The 16,273-nt window shown below is 49.4% G+C and overlaps 1 protein-coding gene across 1 annotated transcript in view; it reads left to right on the top strand.

Moving 5' to 3' along the window:
- The window catches only part of LOC128423850 (unconventional myosin-Ig-like), an 83,836-nt gene that overhangs the window by 49,590 nt on the left and 17,973 nt on the right, over positions 1-16,273 (top strand). The window contains exons 18-21 of the mRNA XM_053409387.1: positions 293-437; positions 8,523-8,627; positions 9,386-9,499; positions 10,766-10,920. Coding sequence (XP_053265362.1) covers positions 293-437; positions 8,523-8,627; positions 9,386-9,499; positions 10,766-10,920 — 519 coding nt within the window. The remainder of the gene's footprint in view (positions 1-292; positions 438-8,522; positions 8,628-9,385; positions 9,500-10,765; positions 10,921-16,273) is intronic.

The following is a 16,273-nucleotide window of genomic DNA, read 5'->3' as shown; positions in this document are numbered from 1 at the left end:
GGATGGGCGGGAAAACCGGGTCAGCTGCAGCAGCGAAGGAAAAGAGGAGGAGCCTCGGCTGCGGCAGGTTTAAATAGCCAAGGTTCTGCCCCCGGAGCCAGCCGTTTGGCTGGCCTGGGGTATGACACAGGTGGGGATTCCCTTAGGTATCGCGGGGGCTGGAGCCAGCCCCCCGAATGTGGGGAAGGGGTATGACACCCGCAACCCCACCTCCTTGTTTATTGCAGAAGTGGCTTTCCTGACGCTCAGTCGGAACCTCTTTCTCAGCTTCTCCCGGGATCTCTTTCTCCAGGTGGCGAGCCAGACAGATCGTGAAGAACATCCCTCCCTCCGACATGGACCAGATCAAGGCCAAAGTGGCGGCCCTGGACGTCCTGCAAGGCCTGCGGAAGGACTGGGGCTGCTCCAGGAGCTGGGGGAGGAACTACTTGGTCTCGGTAAGTCTTTCCGGAAGTGGAGGCGAGAAGTCGTTGCCCTGTGATTTCTGCATCCTCCTGCGCAGTTGGTGGCTGGTGGCCCTTGGGAATGGCAGAGAGAGAAGGCGGAGAGCCCAACTGTAGGCGGAGCCAGAGCCAGTGACAGGCAGGGCCAGGGCCCAATGACCAGGCAGGGCCAAAGGATTCTGCTTTTGTCCCCACCCTCCTCCCTGCTGAGTCTCACAAGCAGCAGCTGGTGTCAGAAGCGAGCCAGCAGTAAATCACACTGAGGAGGCGAAGTTAACCCTTTACTGAAAAATACACATCAAAGCAGTTCACGGCGATAAAAACCGAAAGAAGGGAAAACCAGGCATCACTCGATGGTTGTGGAAGGACTGCAGGACTGCTGTCTTGCTCATGAGTTGGGGGCCAAACAAAGCAAACCTCTCCCACCCAGGGCCTTGCAGAGCCAGGCAGATAATGTGCCCCCCCTTTTTTTTACCCTGGGGATAACTGAAGTCTTATAAATAAGTATATAAATAATTTTGTGAATATGCTGACCGTGGCCCCCTTTGGAATCGGAGGCCCAGGCCAAGTGGCCCATATGGCCCCCCCCTCTGTCTGGGCCTGCTCCCACTCCCCCCTCCCTTTTACACTTTTTGGATGCTGCCTTCTGGTTTCCATAGTAACTGCAGAGCTTTTGAAAAAGCCCAACCTCCTCCTCCTCCTCCTCAGCTCATCCATTCCCCCCCACACACACACACTCTGCACCCCCCTATGATAAAACCTCTCTTCCCTTCTCCTCTACAACCCCTGCCTCGCCTGAATCAACACCCCCTCCTCCCAAATTCAGAAGAACCTTATGATTCAGCATTTTACTAGCCTTGGGGGAATAACAGAATCAAAGAATTGGAAGGGACCCCCAGTGGCCATCTAGTCCAACCCCCTGCAATGCAGGAATTGCAGCTCAATAATCTCCGACAGATGGCCACCTAACCTCTGCTTACTCTTCCTAAGGGTTGCTGAGAGACCCCTGTTTCACTCACAAAGCTACAATTCCCAGAGTGGTCTCCCAAGCAAATCCCTCTTCTCAGAGGACTCTGTGAACTGTAGTCTCCTCGCAACTATCAGACCCTTTTAACAAACTACAATTCCCAGAATTCTTTGGTCTTGGTGGGGGGGAAGCCAAGGCTGTTTAAAGGGGCGTCATACTGCTTTAACCAAAAAGCGGAGACATCACCTTGCCAACAAAGGTCTGTATAGTTCAAGCTCTGGTTTTCCCAGTAGTGATGTATGGAAGTGAGAGCTGGACCATCAAGAAGGCTGATCGCCAAAGAATGGATGCTTTTGAATTCTGGTGCTGGAGGAGACCCTTGAGAGTCCCATGGACTGCAAGAAGATCCAACCTCTCCATTCTGAAGGAAATCAGCCCTGAGTGCTCACTGGAAGGACAGATCCTGAAGCTGAGGCTCCGATACTTTGGCCACCTCATGAGAAGAGAAGACTCCCTGGAAAAGACCCTGATGTTGAGAAAGATGGAGGGCACAAGGAGAAGGGGATGACAGAGGACGAGATGGTGGGACAGTGTTCTGGAAGCTACCAGCATGAGTTTGACCAAACTGCGGGGGGCAGTGGAAGACAAGAGTGCCTGGCGTGCTCTGGTCCAGGGGGTCACGAAGAGTCGGACATGACTAAACAACTAAACAACAACAACACTTCTTTAACAACATGGTGTAGGGCCTGTGTTTGGTTGCAATCTCTACCTGCAGTTGTTTTCTCTAGTATTTGGCGCAAGAGTGTCGTGCTTGGAACAGGGAAAGCTAGCAAGAATCAGCTGAGGGTGGGAAGCTCTAGATCTGTGGTTCCCAAGTTTTTCGGATCCATAAGGGAGTTGGAAAAGATGATGCTTGCGGTCTCTATGCGATGATTCCTCTCTGAATTAGGGGTTTGTGTGACCCGCTAAGGAAGGTAATGACACAGGGAAATTCAAAACAGGAGCAATTAATTGCACGTTTATTCAAAACCCAATTAGAACACTTCAGTTTAATTCATTCAACAAAACTGGCAGACTTGATCCAGGGATACCAGACTTTTCAAAGGCTGAGGGTCGTTTATACCTCCAGTATATACCCCCCTCGGACGCGGGTGGCGCTGTGGGTTAAACCACAGAGCCTAGGGCTTGCCGATCAGAAGGTCGGCGGTTCAAATCTCCACGACGGGGTGAGCTCCCGTTGCTCAGCCCCTGCTCCTGCCAACCTAGCAGTTTGAAAGCATGCCAAAGTGCAAGTAGATAAATAGGTACCACTCCAGCGGGAAGGTAAACTTCACTTCCGTGCGCTGCTCTGGTTCGCCAGAAGCGGCTTAGTCATGCTGACCCGGAAGCTGTACGCTGGCTCCCTCGGCCAATGAAGTGAGATGAGCGCCACAACCCCAGAGTCGGCCACGACTGGACCTAATGGTCAGGGGTCCCTTTACCTTTTTATATATCCCCTGATGCCCCCCTGCCTTTTAGTGGCTCCCCACCCCCGGCCAATGTAATCCCACTGTCCACTTTGAGAGGCACTGCTCTAACGGATGGGGTTTTTTAGTTTTGAAAAGATGAAGAAGGCGAAGGCAGGGAAGGTGACACGAGGGAATCTGTAAAAACAACAACAACCAAGACACCTCAAATGTGCAAAGAGGGTGAATACAGGGAAATTGTTTATTTATATCCCACGGACGGCGCAAGGCAGTAAACAACAGAACAGAGAGAGCGAGAGAGATGTGAAAGACTTTACCATGAAACATTTATCAAAGCAATCCAAAGCAGGCTATTAAAAAACCCCAGCAGCCGCCTGCCTAAATTGCTGGAACCCTAAAGGAGACATAGAGCATCATTTCACAACTTCCCGGCGTGTCTTTCATCCTCCTTCCTCAAAATCCTGATGGAGGAGAAGGAGGGAAGGTTGGCGGGTGTGTTTACTGAGAATCTAAAACTGTTATCGGAGCTTCTTTAGCTTGTGCGGGGGGAGAGTAGAATCCACAGCTATTATTTTCTCAAAATGCTAGCGTGGATTCATTTAGACTAGAGAGGTGGGCAGCCGTTAACCATATCAAGTGAGGACCCCCAACCAAAATAGCCATTTTTGTGCATGAAGCTCAGTTAATGGCTATCCTGGGTCACTTCCCTTTTGCTAGGGTTTCATCCTGACCCGTTTGCACAATTTTAGGTACCGCTCTGGCGGGAAGGTAAACGGCGTTTCTGTGTGCTGCTCTGGTTCGCCAGAAGCGGCTCAGTCATGCTGGCCACATGACCCGGAAGCTGTACGCCGGCTCCCTCGGCCAATAAAGCGAGATGAGCGTCGCAACCCCAGAGTCGGCCACAACTGGACCTAATGGTCAGGGGTCCCTTTACCTTTACTGTGACCTGTTTATGGAGCATTCATCCCTATTGGTCTGTGGGGAGATTGATGTTGCTCCCAGCAATCGTTAAACCCACACTTTCCAGTTTGTGTGTTGCTTTCCTCCGCAACTCCCATCTCTTGCGGGGGTTCAATTAGTGCCAGCACCATCCGTTAAGAGTTTGGGTATAATCTTCGACATCTCCCTTTCCGTGGATGCACAGATTGCAGCTATAACAAAGGCGGCATTTTTTCATCTCCGCCAAGCTAAGCAGTTGGCTCCTTACCTCTCTCGCCCTGACCTAGCCACTGTGATCCACGCGACGGTCACCTCCAGACTGGATTATTGTAACTCACTCTACGTGCGGCTGCCCTTGAGACTGACCCAGAAACTCCAGCGGGTGCAGAATGCCGCGGCGAGACTCCTTACGGGGTCCTCGCTGCGGGATCACATTCACCCGGTGCTATACCAGCTGCACTGGCTCCCGGTGGAGTACAGGATCAGGTTTAAGATGCAGGTTTTGACTTTTAAAGTCCTATACGGCCTAGGACCCTCGTACCAACGGGACCGCCTCTCCCGGTATGCCCCGCGAGGGACCTTAAGGTCCACAAACGACAACATTTTGGAGGTCCCAGGTCACAAGGTGGTTAGGCTGGCCTCACCCAGAGCCAGGGCTTTTTCAGCCATGGCCCTGATCCGGTGGAATGCTCTGTCACAAGAGACTAGGGCCCTGTGGGACTTGACATCTTTCCACAAGACAGAGCTGTTCCACCAGGCCTTTGGCTGAGGCACAGTCTGACCCCGTCGTTTGGTAATCCTCCCAGAACTCTAGCCCAATGGTTGCCATGAATTTGATTTTGAATTGATTTTAGAATGAATTGACCCGGCTTCAGCTGGGGAGGGCGGGATACAAATTTATTTATTTATTTATTTATTTATTATTACAAATTTGTAGTGGGTTTCTTGACCACTAATTCTGCAACCTGAATTCTGCCGTTGTGCGGTTGAAATTCCACTCACAGCCCAGTTGGTAGCAGAGGCCTAGGAAGGGGGGTGCAGTGGGTGCGGTCCTCCCCCGGGTGCCATCATGGGGGGGGGCGTGACAAAATGCCCGCTGAACTCGACGCTGCCTGTGTAGTGGAACCGAGTTGCTTCGCGACACCGACGCATCCCCTTCCCACTTCTGTGGCCGGGCGCATGCGCGGTTGGCCAGGCCCACTCTCCCTGCCCGTCCATGTCCCACCCTTGCTTGGGTGCTGTGTGTGTGTCTGTGTGGTCGCAGTCAAAGCTGTGCTGCTCAGGGGCAAGGCAGAGTCCTTCTGAAGGCGGCCCTATTTAGGGAAGTTTTTAATGTCTGACGCTGCATTGTTTTTAATATTCGGTTGGAAGACGCCCAGAGTGGCTGGGGAAACCCAGCCAGACGGGTGGGGTATAAATAATAAATTTATTATTATTATTATTATTATTATTATTATTATTATTATTATTATTTATTTATTAGTCAATGGAGACATTCGAGAACCAAGGTACCACAGTGGTACCTCAGGTTAAGTACTTAATTCGTTCCGGAGGTCTGTACTTAACCTGAAACTGTTCTTAACCTGAAGCACCACTTTAGCTAATGGGTCCTCCTGCTGCTGCCGCGCCGCTGGAGCACAATTTCTGTTCTCATCCTGGAGCAAAGTTCTTAACCTGAAGCACTATTTCTGGGTTAGCAGAGTCTGTAACCTGAAGCATATGTAACCTGAAGTGTATGTAACCCAAGGTACCACTGTAATACTTTTTGGGGAGAAAGAATGCAAATTTTCGTACGGTTCTTTAAAATAAGAATTAAAAACCCTCTCTCGGAATGCTATGGAAGCTGCATGGACTTAGGAGCGAATGAACACGTGTTCGCCCAACATGGATCGATCCGTCTGTCCTTAGAGAGGAGGAAGACTGAAATGCAGGAACTGATAAGGAATTGCCAGCCAAATCTTCAGCCGGCAGGAGGACTCTCTTTTCGCGAGATGCAGCTGTGCTCCCAAGCCCAAAGCTGGCTGGCATGGAAGACTCTAGCTGCCCACGTGTTCCCCACTCGCCGCCTTGGTGGCAGTGTCACTTGCCTTTGTTTATCCCTTGAAACGGGATTCCTGAGTCATCCCAGGCCTGCTGAGTCAGCCCAAGCCCACACACCAGGCAGATGAGTTTTCACCCACATCTGAGTCCTGCTGCCTCGTGGCTTTGGGTGGGGTGATTTGGGGAGGGTGCCGAAAACCACCCTGATAGACAGGTGCATCTGTTCCGGGAGCTTGAAGATGCGGCGAGCAGAAAGCTCCGTACGAGGAGGAACTTTTCTCATGCACCGTCTCCATGGCGACGTCTCCCCCAAAATCCTCTAAGTCGGGAGCAAGGGGCTGTGTGGGTGGCTGGCTGCCCCTGCAGACGTTTCTGGCATTCGCTAGCTGTGGAATCGTACTGCGTTAATAGATTAGCCTCTGCACACACAGGCGAACGCCCAGTTTCTTACAGAGGGAGAATTGCTACCTCGGTTCAGCATCAAGAGATAGAGCGGCGAGGGGGGAGATGTCGTACGTTAGAATTCAGCCATCCTCGATTTGTTGTCAAAAGCAGCATTGTCCCAAAAGGTGGGGTTGAAAGGAAGGCCTTGTAATAAACCAAAATCTGCCCTTATTCCCTTATGGGGGACACAAGAGCCCTTATAGAGTCCTTTGTAGGTTCTCCATCGGTCAGAGAAAATGACAGAGGCCAACCAGAGAATATTGAGAAGCAAAGCAGCTTGTAAGCCTGATCTTTATTGAACTGTTGCAACAGGGTGCTCCCCTCACCCGCAGGAAAGGAGGAGGAACCCCGAACAAAGGTGTGCTTGCCCTTATATAGAAATTTTAAATTGCCTTCCCTGGAGCTGAAGACCACCCCTCCATACATCATGCATACATCACAGAAGGGATGTAACCCAAGACCACCCCCCACAAACGTCATTTGTTGTTGATTAGTCGTGTCCGACTCTTCATGACCCCCTGGACCAGAGCACGCCAGGCACTCCTGTCTTCCACTGCCTCCCGCAGTTTGGTCAAACTCATGTTCGTAGCTTCGAGAACACTGTCCCAGCATCTCACCCCCTGTCGTCCCCTTCTCCTTGTGCCCTCCATCTTTCCCAACATCAGGGTCTTTTCCAGGGAGTCTTCTCTTCTCATGAGGTGGCCAAAGTCTTGGAGTCTCAGGTTCAGGATCTGTCCTTCCATTGAGCACTCAGGGCTGATTTCCTTCAGAATGGATAGGTTTGATCTTCTTGCAGTCCATGGGACTCTCAAGAGTCTCCTCCAGCCGCAGAATTCAAAAGCACCCATTCTTTGGTGATCAGCCTTCTTTATGGTCCAGCTCTCACTTCCATACATCAGTACTGGGAAAACCAGAGCTTTAACTATATGGACCTTTGTGAGCAAACCAGTGATATTTTAGGGAGCAGGCTAGCAGGCAGGGCCCATGACTTACATCATAGGAGCCTACACAACACAAAACACTGTTGCTGTATGTAGGTTTGGTTTTATTTGTTTTTTATCTTATATTTTGGAAATGTACATCCAGGTTTTCCCCCCTTTAAATGATTTCAGGGAGTCTTCCTGTGCTGCTCCAGACATTTATGAACATTTATTATATATAAATATATGACCTTAAAATTCTTATAACAGTGTAGCAGTGGGCACCCTGTTGCAATCGCTAATAAAGATCAGGCTTATAGCTGCTTTGCTTTTGTATATCCTGGTCTGGTCTCTGTTCATTCCCCGACCGGTTTGAGCCTTAAAAGGTACGCTCTCTCTGAAGGTCCAGTCTTCCTTAAGAAGCTGAACCCCTTGAAGGTGTTAACGGAAAAATCTGAGGGCTCCCTTGGACAAAAACAAAGACACCAACCAGGATAACTTGGAGCAAAACAGCAGCCTGTAGGCTTGGCCTTTATTGGAAACTGTCCCGACAGGACTCCCACCCGCAACAAGATGAAGCAAAATGGAAGCCCAGAACAAAAGAAGACCCCCAACTTTAATTAGTTACTAATCCCCCAAACTACACCCCTAAGACTACATCACAACTACATCATAGAAAGGAGGGGTTGAGGGAGGAGTTCTGGTGTCCTGTCACCTGGCTGGTTCCCCCTTTCCCCCTCCCTATGAGTACTTTCCAGGTGACAGAGGGGAGTTTGCAGTTTCCTGCCCCCAGAAGGAAGAGCTGAGTATTGTCCTTTGTTCCAGTCCGTGCTGAATCCACTCCCATATGCAAGTTCTTTGTGATCTTGATGGTCTTCTGTCTGGGACCATCAGGGTTGGAATAGCAACTGGGCAGGGCTCCTGTGGATGTGCTGGTATGCTGAAGGGATTATGGCTGCCCTGTATCAAACCTTCCCCATTTTGTAGTCCTTCCTTCGTGGAGTAAAATTAAAGTGGAACAGTGCAAATCTGATGTATGGTTGATTTTCTATGAATTTATAACAGAAGCGTAGTGTATGTAGTGTATGAGTGTGTGTGTGTGAAGTTTGTACAAACTGAATGATTGGGGGGTGTTTTCTGCAACAAAGGGACCCCTCAATATTCTTGTTTCATAATTATTACTTCCCTGCCCTCCAAATGGGAAAATAACAATTGCCAGTAATAAAGGGGGGAAACAATAATTTGTGCCCTTCTCTGCCCTACTCAGGCCACCCAGCTCACGATCTCTATTTAACTCTTCCAGGTGGTCGAAAACCCTGCAATGGCCGACCAGTTTGCCAAACGGGTGTCAGCCCTGAAGGAGAAGGTGCACTTTCGTTCCGTGCTCTTCTCGTGCCACGTCCGCAAGGTGAGCAGCTGGCAGAAGCAGAAGCTCCTCCTCTGTCGCTCCCTCCTGACCCAACGCAGAACATCAAATCCACCGCTGAGCTAAATTGGGTTGAGAGCAATTTCCTCTCCCCGGGGGGCCCTGGGAACTGAGATCTTGGAGGGGAGCCTCTGGAACTATAAACCTAGATTCTAGATTCAGGTAGGTAGCCGTCTTGGTCCGACACAGTCGAAATAAATTTAAAAAATTGTCCAGTAGCACCTTAGAGACCAACTGCGTTTGTTCTGGGTATAAGCTCTCGTGTATCTGAAGAAGTGTGCATGCACACGGAAGCTTATACCCAGAACAAACTTAGTTGGCGCTGTGGGTTAAACCACAGAGCCTAGGACTTGCCAATCAGAAGGTCGGTGGTTCGAATCCCCACGACGGGGTGAGCTCCCATTGCTCAGTCCCTGCTCCTGCCCACCTAGCAGTTCGAAAGCACGTCAAAGTGCAAGTAGATAAATAGGTACCACTCTGGCAGGAAGGTAAACGGCGTTTCCGTGCGCTGCTCTGGTTCGCCAGAAGTGGCTTAGTCATGCTGGCCACATGACCCGGAAAAACTGTTTGCTAAAGATTTTAAGGTGCTAAAGGTAAAGGGACCCCTGACCATTAGGTCCAGTCGCAGATGACTCTGGGGTTGCGGCACTTTATTGGCCGAGGGAGCCAGAGTACAGCTTCTGGGTCATGTGGGTACTCTTGCCCAGTGTAACATTACTGATGATGTTGTCTCCTTGCAGATCAACCGCTGTAACAAGAGCACAGACAGAGCTATCCTCATCACAGACCAGCACCTATACAAGTTGGAACCAAGGAAACAGTACAAAGTGATGAAATCGATTCCTCTGAGCATGGTAAGAGGGACCCTCTCCTGGCAATGGGAGGTTTATTGTTTTGTGTACATTCGATTGTAAGACAAAATATGTGCAAAGGGACTTGACAGGAAGTCAAAGTTGAAGAAAAGATTTTGGAAGGTAAAAGGGGGGGAAATATTTACTTTCATTATTATCATTTTGTGTGCGGGTGTGTGTGTTTGCACATATGTGTGTTTTTGTATGGAATGTTTGGGAGGAAATAAGACGGTAAATAACAAATAACAAATATTGACGTATGTAATTTTTATTTCTTAATTATATTTAGTGGTAGTATGGCTCTATTGTTTTTCGTAACATAAAATCATTCAATAAAAATTATTTTTAAAAAAGAAATATTCCGGTCTTTTGACATGGCCCTCATCGATCCAGCTGGCCAGACTTGCAATGGTCTCCCTGGTACCTGTTTGGTTGTTAAGTTTAGACCTTAGAATCATAGAATCATAGAATCATAGAGTTGGAAGAGACCACAAGGGCCATCGAGTCCAACCCCCTGCCAAGCAGGAAACACCATCAGAGCACTCCTGACATATGGTTGTCAAGCCTCTGCTTAAAGACCTCCAAAGAAGGAGACTCCACCACACTCCTTGGCAGCAAATTCCACTGTCAAACAGCTCTTACTGTCAGGAAGTTCTTCCTAATGTTTAGGTGGAATCTTCTTTCTTGTAGTTTGGATCCATTGCTCCGTGTCCGCTTCTCTGGAGCAGCAGAAAACAACCTTTCTCCCTCCTCTATGTGACATCCTTTTATATATTTGAACATGGCTATCATAACACCCCTTAACCTCCTCTTCTCCAGGCTAAACATGCCCAGCTCCCTTAGCCGTTCCTCATAAGGCATCGTTTCCAGGCCTTTGACCATTTTGGTTGCCCTCCTCTGGACACGTTCCAGTTTCTCAGTGTCCTTCCTGAACTGTGGTGCCCAGAACTGGACACAGTACTCCAGGTGAGGTCTGACCAGAGCAGAATACAGTGGGACTATTACTTCCCTTGATCTAGATGCTATACTCCTATTGATGCAGCCCAGAATTGCATTGGCTTTTTTAGCTGCCGCGTCACACTGTTGGCTCATGTCTAGTTTGTGGTCAACCAAGACTCCTAGATCCTTTTCACATGTAGTGCTCTCAAGCCAGGTGTCACCCATCTTGTATTTCGTCTTTGCCATCTTGTTTCGTCTTTGCCTTGGCCGCCTAGTTTCCACTTGGAGGGGAGGCACTGAAACCTTTTTGCGATTTCTCCCTCTCGACAGGTGACCGGGATGAGCGTGACCAGCGGCGTGGATCAGCTGGTCGTCTTCCACACCCAGAACCATGACGGCCTGGTGGTCTGCCTCCACAAAATGCAGCCGGAAAACGACCGCCGAGTCGGGGAGTTGGTTGGCGTGATGGTGGAGCACTTCAGAAGGTGGGTGACTTTTAAAGCAAAATAAATAAATAAAATGGTGTTGATTGATTGCAGCATGGAGTCAGAATACAGCTGCGGTCGCATCACCTTCTGCTGACAGTACAACCCTGGGAACTGTACAGGTGAAACTCGGAAAATTAGAATATTGTGGAAAAGTTCATTTATTTCAGCAATTCAACTTAAAAGGTGAAACAAATATATGAGATAGACTCATGACATGCAAAGCGAGATATGTCAAGATATGTCAATTGTGATACAGCTGATGAAAACCCTAAATTAACCATCTCAGAAAATTAGAATATTAAATGAAACCGGCAAAACAAGGACTGCAAATAGAGCAATATTGGACCTCTGAGAAGTAGAAGCATGCATATGTACTCAGTGCTTGGTTTGGGCCCCTTTTGCATCAATTACTGCCTCAATGCGGCGCGGCATGGATGCTATCAGCCTGTGGCACTGCTGAGGTGTTATGGAAGACCAGGAAGCTTCAATAGCAGCCTTCAGCTCTTCTGCATTGCTCGGTCTCAAGTCTCTCATCTTTCTCTTGGCAATACCCCATAGATTCTCTATGGGGTTCAGGTCAGGCGAGTTTGCTGGCCAATCAAGCACAGTAATCCCATGAGCACTGAACCAGGTTTTGGTACTTTTGGCAGTGTGGGCAGGTGCCAAAGTCCTGCTGGATAATGAAGTCAGCATCCCCATAAAGCTCGTCTGCAGAAGGAAGCATGAAGTGCTCCAAAATCTCCTGGTAGACGGCTGCGTTGACCCTGGACTTAATGAAGCACAGTGGATCAGAGACATGCATGCTTCTACTTCTCAGAAGTTTGTTCTTATAAAAAACATAAACAACAAAAAAGAAAAAAAATTACAATATAAAAAACAAACATATAAACATTAATCCTATCTATTATAATCCCATTTTTGTTACCATTCTTAGATGCCTTCCTCAAATCCCTCTGGCTGAGTTTACTTATGACTCATTGTAGCAGTTTTCCAAGACTAATTTCCAATGAAATTAACTTAGTCAATTAACATCTTCCTTTCTTATCATATTCACTTCTATCCATAGTATTATGCAATTCGAAACGTTTCATTCCTAAGCCAATTTGGTACTCACAAATAGTGCTACTTATATTATCTTAGAATATTTTACTAAATAATCCTTAAATTTCTTCCATTTTTCTTGGTGCTCCTCCTCTTTCTGTTCGCGGATTCTTCCGGTCAGGTCAGCCAGCTCCGAAAAGTCCATCATCTACATCTGCCATTCCTCCACTGTTGGTATTTCTTGTGGTTTCCAATATTTGGCTAACAAAATTCTTGCTGCAGTTGTGGCGTACAAAAGACGTGTGGGTCTCTTTCACCCTCTAGCTGTCTGTGGGGCGAACCACGATCCTGTGCCCTTGATAGATAGGCCCCCCTCCCCGTCGGCGGTGGGATTAGAGAGAGCCGCTCTTGACCCAGTGACCCTCGGGGCACCCTAATGCAGATCTGAAGATGGAGGAGGCTCAGGAGTCTGAGCTGGGATTAGGAGTGGCGGTAGGGCTGGCCCTGGCACACACCCAGAGCCCCTTCTCTGGGCTCGCACATCGATTCCCGAACGAGGGTCCGAGAGCAGGCTTCTGAGCACTCCAGAAATATGCCTGGCACAATGACTTCGCTTTTGGGGTATGCACATTAATGAAGTACAGTATTTTTTGCTCTATAAGACTCACTTTTTCCCTCCTAAAAAGTAAGGGGAAATGTGTGTGCGTCTTATGGAGCGAATGCAGTCTGCGCAGCTATCCCAGAAGCCAGAACTGCAAGAGGGATTGCTGCTTTCACTGCGCAGCGATCCCTCTTGCTGTTCTGGCTTCTCAGGTTCAGAATATTTTTTTCCTTGTTTTCCTCCTCCAAAAACTAGCTGTGTCTTGTGGTCTGGTGCATCTTATAGAGCGAAAACTATGGTAATGGAGACCAAAAAAAATGAGAAAGTTGGAGGGCAACAGAATGCTTAAAGGTAAAGGGACCCCTGACCATTAGGTCCTGTCGTGGCCGACTCTGGGGTTGCAGCGCTCATCTCGCTTTACTGGCCGAGGGAGCCGGCGTACAGCTGTACAGGTCATGTGGCCAGCATGACTAAGCCGCTTCTGGAGAACCAGAGCAGCGCACGGAAACGCCGTTTACCTTCCCACTGGAGCGGTACCTATTTATCTACTTGCACTGGCATGCTCTCGAACTGCTAGGTTGGCAGGAGCAGGGACCGAGCAACGGGAACTCACCCCGTTGCGCGGATTCGAACCGCCGACCTTCTGATCGGCAAGCCCTAGGCTCTGTGGTTTAACCCACAGCGCCACACCTGCCTTGTAAGAACAGTGGGGGGAACAGGTGTTTTGCCCCTGAGCCACAGCCCTTCCCCAAATAAGTGGTGCTGCCTTATTACCATCTATCTCAGTACTGCTACACTGGACAGCAGAAGCTCTCCATGGATTTTAGGGGAAGGGGAGATTCTCAGGTGCTGAGGTTGCACCTGGGCCCATCTGTGTGCTCCGCCCCCTTGCCTTTGGGGCTGAGCTTCATTTCAGTAGAGCATGAACCTCTTAATCTCAGGGTCGTTTGGCGAAAGATTCCTGCATTGCAGAAGGTTGGGCTGGATGACTCTGGTAGCCCCTTTGAACGCAGTAGAACATGAACCTCTTAATCTCAGGGTCATGGATTCAATCCCCACGTGGGACAAAATAATAATAATAATAATAATAATAATAATAATAATAATAATAATAATAATAATTTATTTATACCCTGCCCATCTGGCTGGGTTTCCCTAGCCACTCTGGGTGGCTTCCAACCGAATATTAAAAACAATACAGCGTCAGACATTAAAAATTTCCCTAACAGGGCCTCCTTCTGTTGTCTTTTAAAAGTAAAATACAGTGGTACCTCAGGTTAAAGAGGCTTCAGGTTACAGACTCCGCTAACCCAGAAATAGTTCTTCAGGTTAAGAACTTTGCTTCAGGATGAGAAGAGAAATCGTGCGGCGGCAGCAGGAGGCCCCATTAGCTAAAGTGGTGCTTCAGGTTAAGAACAGTTTCAGGTTAAGAACGGACCTCCGGAACGAATTAACTACTTAACCCCAGGTACCACTGAAAAATTTCCCAGTAGTGATGTATGGAAGTGAGAGCTGGACCATAAAGAAGGCTGATCGCCGAAGAATTGATGCTTTTGAATTATGGTGCTGGAAAAGACTCTTGAGAGTCCCATGGACTGCAAGAAGATCAAACGCATCCATTCTGAAGGAAATCAGCCCTGAGTGCTCACTGGAAGGACAGATCCTGAAGCTGAGGCTCCAGTACTTTGGCCACCTCATGAGAAGAGAAGACTCCCTGGAGAAGACACTGATGCTGGGAAAGATGGAGGGCACAAGGAGAAGGGGGCGACAGAGGACAAGATGGTTGGATAGTGTTTTCGAGGTTACCAGCATGAGTTTGACCAAATTGTGGGAGGCAGTGGAGGACAGAGGTGCCTGGCGTGCTCTGGTCCATGGGGTCACGAAGAGTCGGACACGACTAAACGACTAAACTACAACAACAACAACCACTGAAAAATAGTTGTTTATTGCCTTGACGTCTGATGGGAGGGCGTTCCACAGCGCAGCTGCCACCACCGAGAAGGCTCTCTGTCTGGTTCCCTGTAACCTCATTTCTCGCAGGGAGGGAACCTCCAGAAGGCCCTCGGAGCTGGACCTCAGCGCCCGGGCTGGATTCCTGCATTGCAGAGGGTTGAGCTGGATGACCCTGGTAGCTCCTTTGGACTCAGTAGAACACGGACATCTTAATCTCAGGGTCTTGGGTTCAATCCCCAGGTGGGGAAAATAATAATAACAACAAAAAAACAGCCCCTGTGGGCTCCTCTACGATTCCATGATTTTGAGGACCTTTCAGGGGCCTGGAGCAGCGTGATTTGTAACCGCGAAGAACTCCAATAAGCAACCACCCGTATTGGCAGAGAGAGGGAAGGGAAGCTGGGTGAATGCAAGCCTGGGTCCTTCGCCGACCTAGCAGGTGACAGATGGGATCCTTCTCTGGGAAACCCCCCATCCTTCCAGGGTCGAGCCATTGCCATCTGTTGCGGCAGCTGCAGGCACGCGCCGGGACACTGACCAGGTGCAGGAGAAGAAAGGAGCGATGGCGAAAGGGGAGGGAGGGCTGGAAGGAAGGAAGGGGGGTTGGACTGTTTGCTGTGCGTCTCCCCGGAGCTTCACAAAGGGGATTGCGAGAAATTACTGCACAGCGCTGGCAGGCTGGGAGTGATGGACTGCAAGGCAGCTGTCAGGGCTGGGCTGGATTACCGGTGGATTTCTGGCTTGGTCTCCAACATCCAAGGGCAGTAACGCTTCTGAGACACCAGTTGCGGGAACACGCAGGAGAGGAGAGGGCTCTTGCGTTCGAATCCTGCTTGCGGGTTTCCCATGAGGGGCATCTGGTTGGCCACTGTGAGAAGGCTGGAGTTGATGGACCGCCTTTGGCCTGAACTAGCCTACTCCTCTCGTGTTCTGATGTGGGTGTGCACAGCAGATTTGAAAGCGCGGCATCTTGTTTATATACCGCATTTTTCGCTCTATAGGACGCACTTTTTCCCCTCCAAAAATGAAGGCGAAATGTGTGTGCGTCCTATGGAGCGAATGCAGGCTCCTTGGCTTCAGCAATAGCAACGCGAAGCCTCCAAAGCGCAGAGGGAGCACTCCCTCCGCACTCCGGAGGCTACGCATTGAATCATAGAATCATAGAGTTGGAAGAGACCACAAGGGCCATCGAGTCCAACCCCCTGCCAAGCAGGAAACACCATCAGAGCACTCCTGACATATGGTTGTCAAGCCTCTGCTTAAAGACCTCCAAAGAAGGAGACTCCACCACACTCCTTGGCAGCAAATTCCACTGTCCAACAGCTCTTACTGTCAGGAAGTTCTTCCTAATGTTTAGGTGGAATCTTCTTTCTTGTAGTTTGGATCCATTGCTCCGTGTCCGCTTCTCTGGAGCAGCAGAAAACAACCTTTCTTCTCCCTCCTCTATGTGACATCCTTTTATATATTTGAACATGGCTATCATATCACCCCTTAACCTCCTCTTCTCCAGGCTAAACATGCCCAGCTCCCTTAGCCGTTCCTCATAAGGCATTGCTTTCGCTGAAGCCTGGAGAGTGAGAGGCGTCGGTGCGCACCGACCCCTCTCGCTCTCGGGGGTTCAGGGATAGCCGCCTGAATCTTTTGGAGCGCAGCGGGAACTCGCGCTGCGTTCCAAAGGCTTCGCAACCTTGCCGCCGCTCCCGGACCTGTTCTGTTCCGCGGCTAAAAATGAAGCCAAGATCCATCCCGCTCGCT

Source organism: Podarcis raffonei, chromosome 12 (assembly GCF_027172205.1).
Source record: "Podarcis raffonei isolate rPodRaf1 chromosome 12, rPodRaf1.pri, whole genome shotgun sequence".
In the NCBI taxonomy this organism is placed as follows: Eukaryota; Metazoa; Chordata; class Lepidosauria; order Squamata; family Lacertidae; genus Podarcis; species Podarcis raffonei.
The sequence above is the reverse complement of the archived record's forward strand: the minus strand, read 5'-3'. Positions and strand labels throughout refer to the sequence as shown.